The sequence below is a fragment of the Cryptotermes secundus genome, unplaced genomic scaffold, assembly GCF_002891405.2.
Source record: "Cryptotermes secundus unplaced genomic scaffold, Csec_1.0 C38677128, whole genome shotgun sequence".
Lineage (NCBI taxonomy): Eukaryota > Metazoa > Arthropoda > Insecta > Blattodea > Kalotermitidae > Cryptotermes > Cryptotermes secundus.
Window position 1 is genome coordinate 1 of NW_019771913.1, and position 1,763 is coordinate 1,763.

At 37.3% G+C, this 1,763-nt stretch overlaps 1 protein-coding gene across 1 annotated transcript; it reads right to left on the reverse strand.

Annotated features, from left to right (window-relative positions):
• Positions 1 to 9: 9 nt before the first annotated feature.
• LOC111875172 (beta-1,3-galactosyltransferase brn) lies at positions 10 to 1,757 on the reverse strand. The gene has a single exon (XM_023871236.2). It carries the CDS (start codon positions 1,400 to 1,402, stop codon positions 191 to 193), a length of 1,212 nt encoding a protein of 403 aa, XP_023727004.1. The 5' UTR covers positions 1,403 to 1,757; the 3' UTR covers positions 10 to 190.
• Between the last annotated feature and the right edge of the window lie 6 nt (positions 1,758 to 1,763).

The window sequence follows — 1,763 nt, forward strand, 5'->3', positions numbered from 1 at the left end:
TTGCTGTGACGAGAGATGAATGGACAGGTCATCATATTGTGCCTCAACCTATTCACTGTAGTGAACTATGACGACGCTTTTCAGCCAGTCCACAAACTTATTGACTATGGTAGTGTAAGTCATATACTTTAGAATTGTGTCTGTATCAGAACCTACCAAAACTGAATGCATTAAGAAACACTAAATTTATTCAGGCATTTCCAGCACTCCTCTGTTTATTCCATACTTTAAGTAGTTCACTTGGATCACCATAACCATGTGATGCTACTACATGCCGATAACTGAAGATATTGTATTCCTTCTTATAGTAATGAAACTGTGTACAATGATATGGTTCAATTTTAGCTTTCATAGCAACTAAACCAATGTAGATGTCATCAAAGCGAAAATGTTTTGTATATAAACTTGTGTAGTACATGTCAAACAAAGCTTCTCTCGACAGGACATATGCACCAGCTGTGACATAGGGTGGCCACATGTTGTATGGATATTCTACCAGCGTCACATGCCACTTACTGCTTCTGTGACGGTGTGGTGCTGACATGAACACATACCCAGAGAAAAATCGTACATCATCCGGCAACTCGAAGTCTAGGAATTGGTGCAACTTCTGACCACCACTTTGAACTGCAACATTTTCAAGCTCAAACGATCTCTCTTCTTTTCTCATAGAAGATATTTCCCTATCTGAAAACGATCGTTGTACTCTTTTGACTTCTTTAAGATTTACAACTGGTGTTTCCAAATATTCTGGGTACTGCGTTGGGTTTCGAATGAACCGAAGGACATTTTTAGTTGATATGTACATGTCATCATCACTAAACATGTAGAACTTAGAATTTGGGCAGAAGGTTACAGCCCATTTAAAGCCCATCATAGTTTTTATTGTGTTGTTGAAATATGAATCTATAAAATCTGCCTGAACAATGTCACCATATTTTTGTTGTTCCTTTTCTACCTCTGTCTGCAAATGCCCATTCCCTGGGTTGATACCAAGAAGGAACACAGTTCGTATAGGAACATCAGAAAATCTCTTTTCAAAACCCCAAGAGTTTCTTATTGCTAATCGTCTATCAAAATGGTGTACTGCAGATTTTACAATATAAAGTAGCCTTAGTTTTCCTGCATAATCAGTCTCTCTGCATTTCTTATTGCAGCTTGAGATGAAGGTGTAGTTATACACATTGATGGGAACTACATCAGGTATTTCCATGTTCCGAAGCTGCAAGACATACTTCTGGATGTCACCTTCCAGCGGGTAACTGAAGTTTGTGTAGAAGTCTAACTCAAATATGTGGGTAAACACTCCAAAAAATTGCAAAGTTATAATTACTAAAATAGTCACTGTCACATATTTTAGCTTCAAACGAGATGTAAATCTCATACCCATTCTTTTGCACATTTGTGTTTAGATTTTCACCTGAAACAAAAGATGTATACAGATACAAAGAATATCTGACATTAAAGAGACTTACAGAAGTGATCTTGATACATGCTGGACTTGAGGTTCTCATAACAGTGAAAATGAAACAGACTATCTTTTGGATGTGATGCTGTGGTAGAAATTCACAGATGATTTGTAAGACCTTCAGAGTTGCAGAATAAGCAAAGCAAGAAATAAGCTCAATAACTTCAGCTTGATACTTTTTTTCTTGTTACTTGCATGGCTTTCTCTTCATCTCTGAAGACAGAGGCACTACATTCCTCTGAAATGTCACTTAATTTGTACCAGACTGTATGGTGTCATATTCCAGAAGGTACTG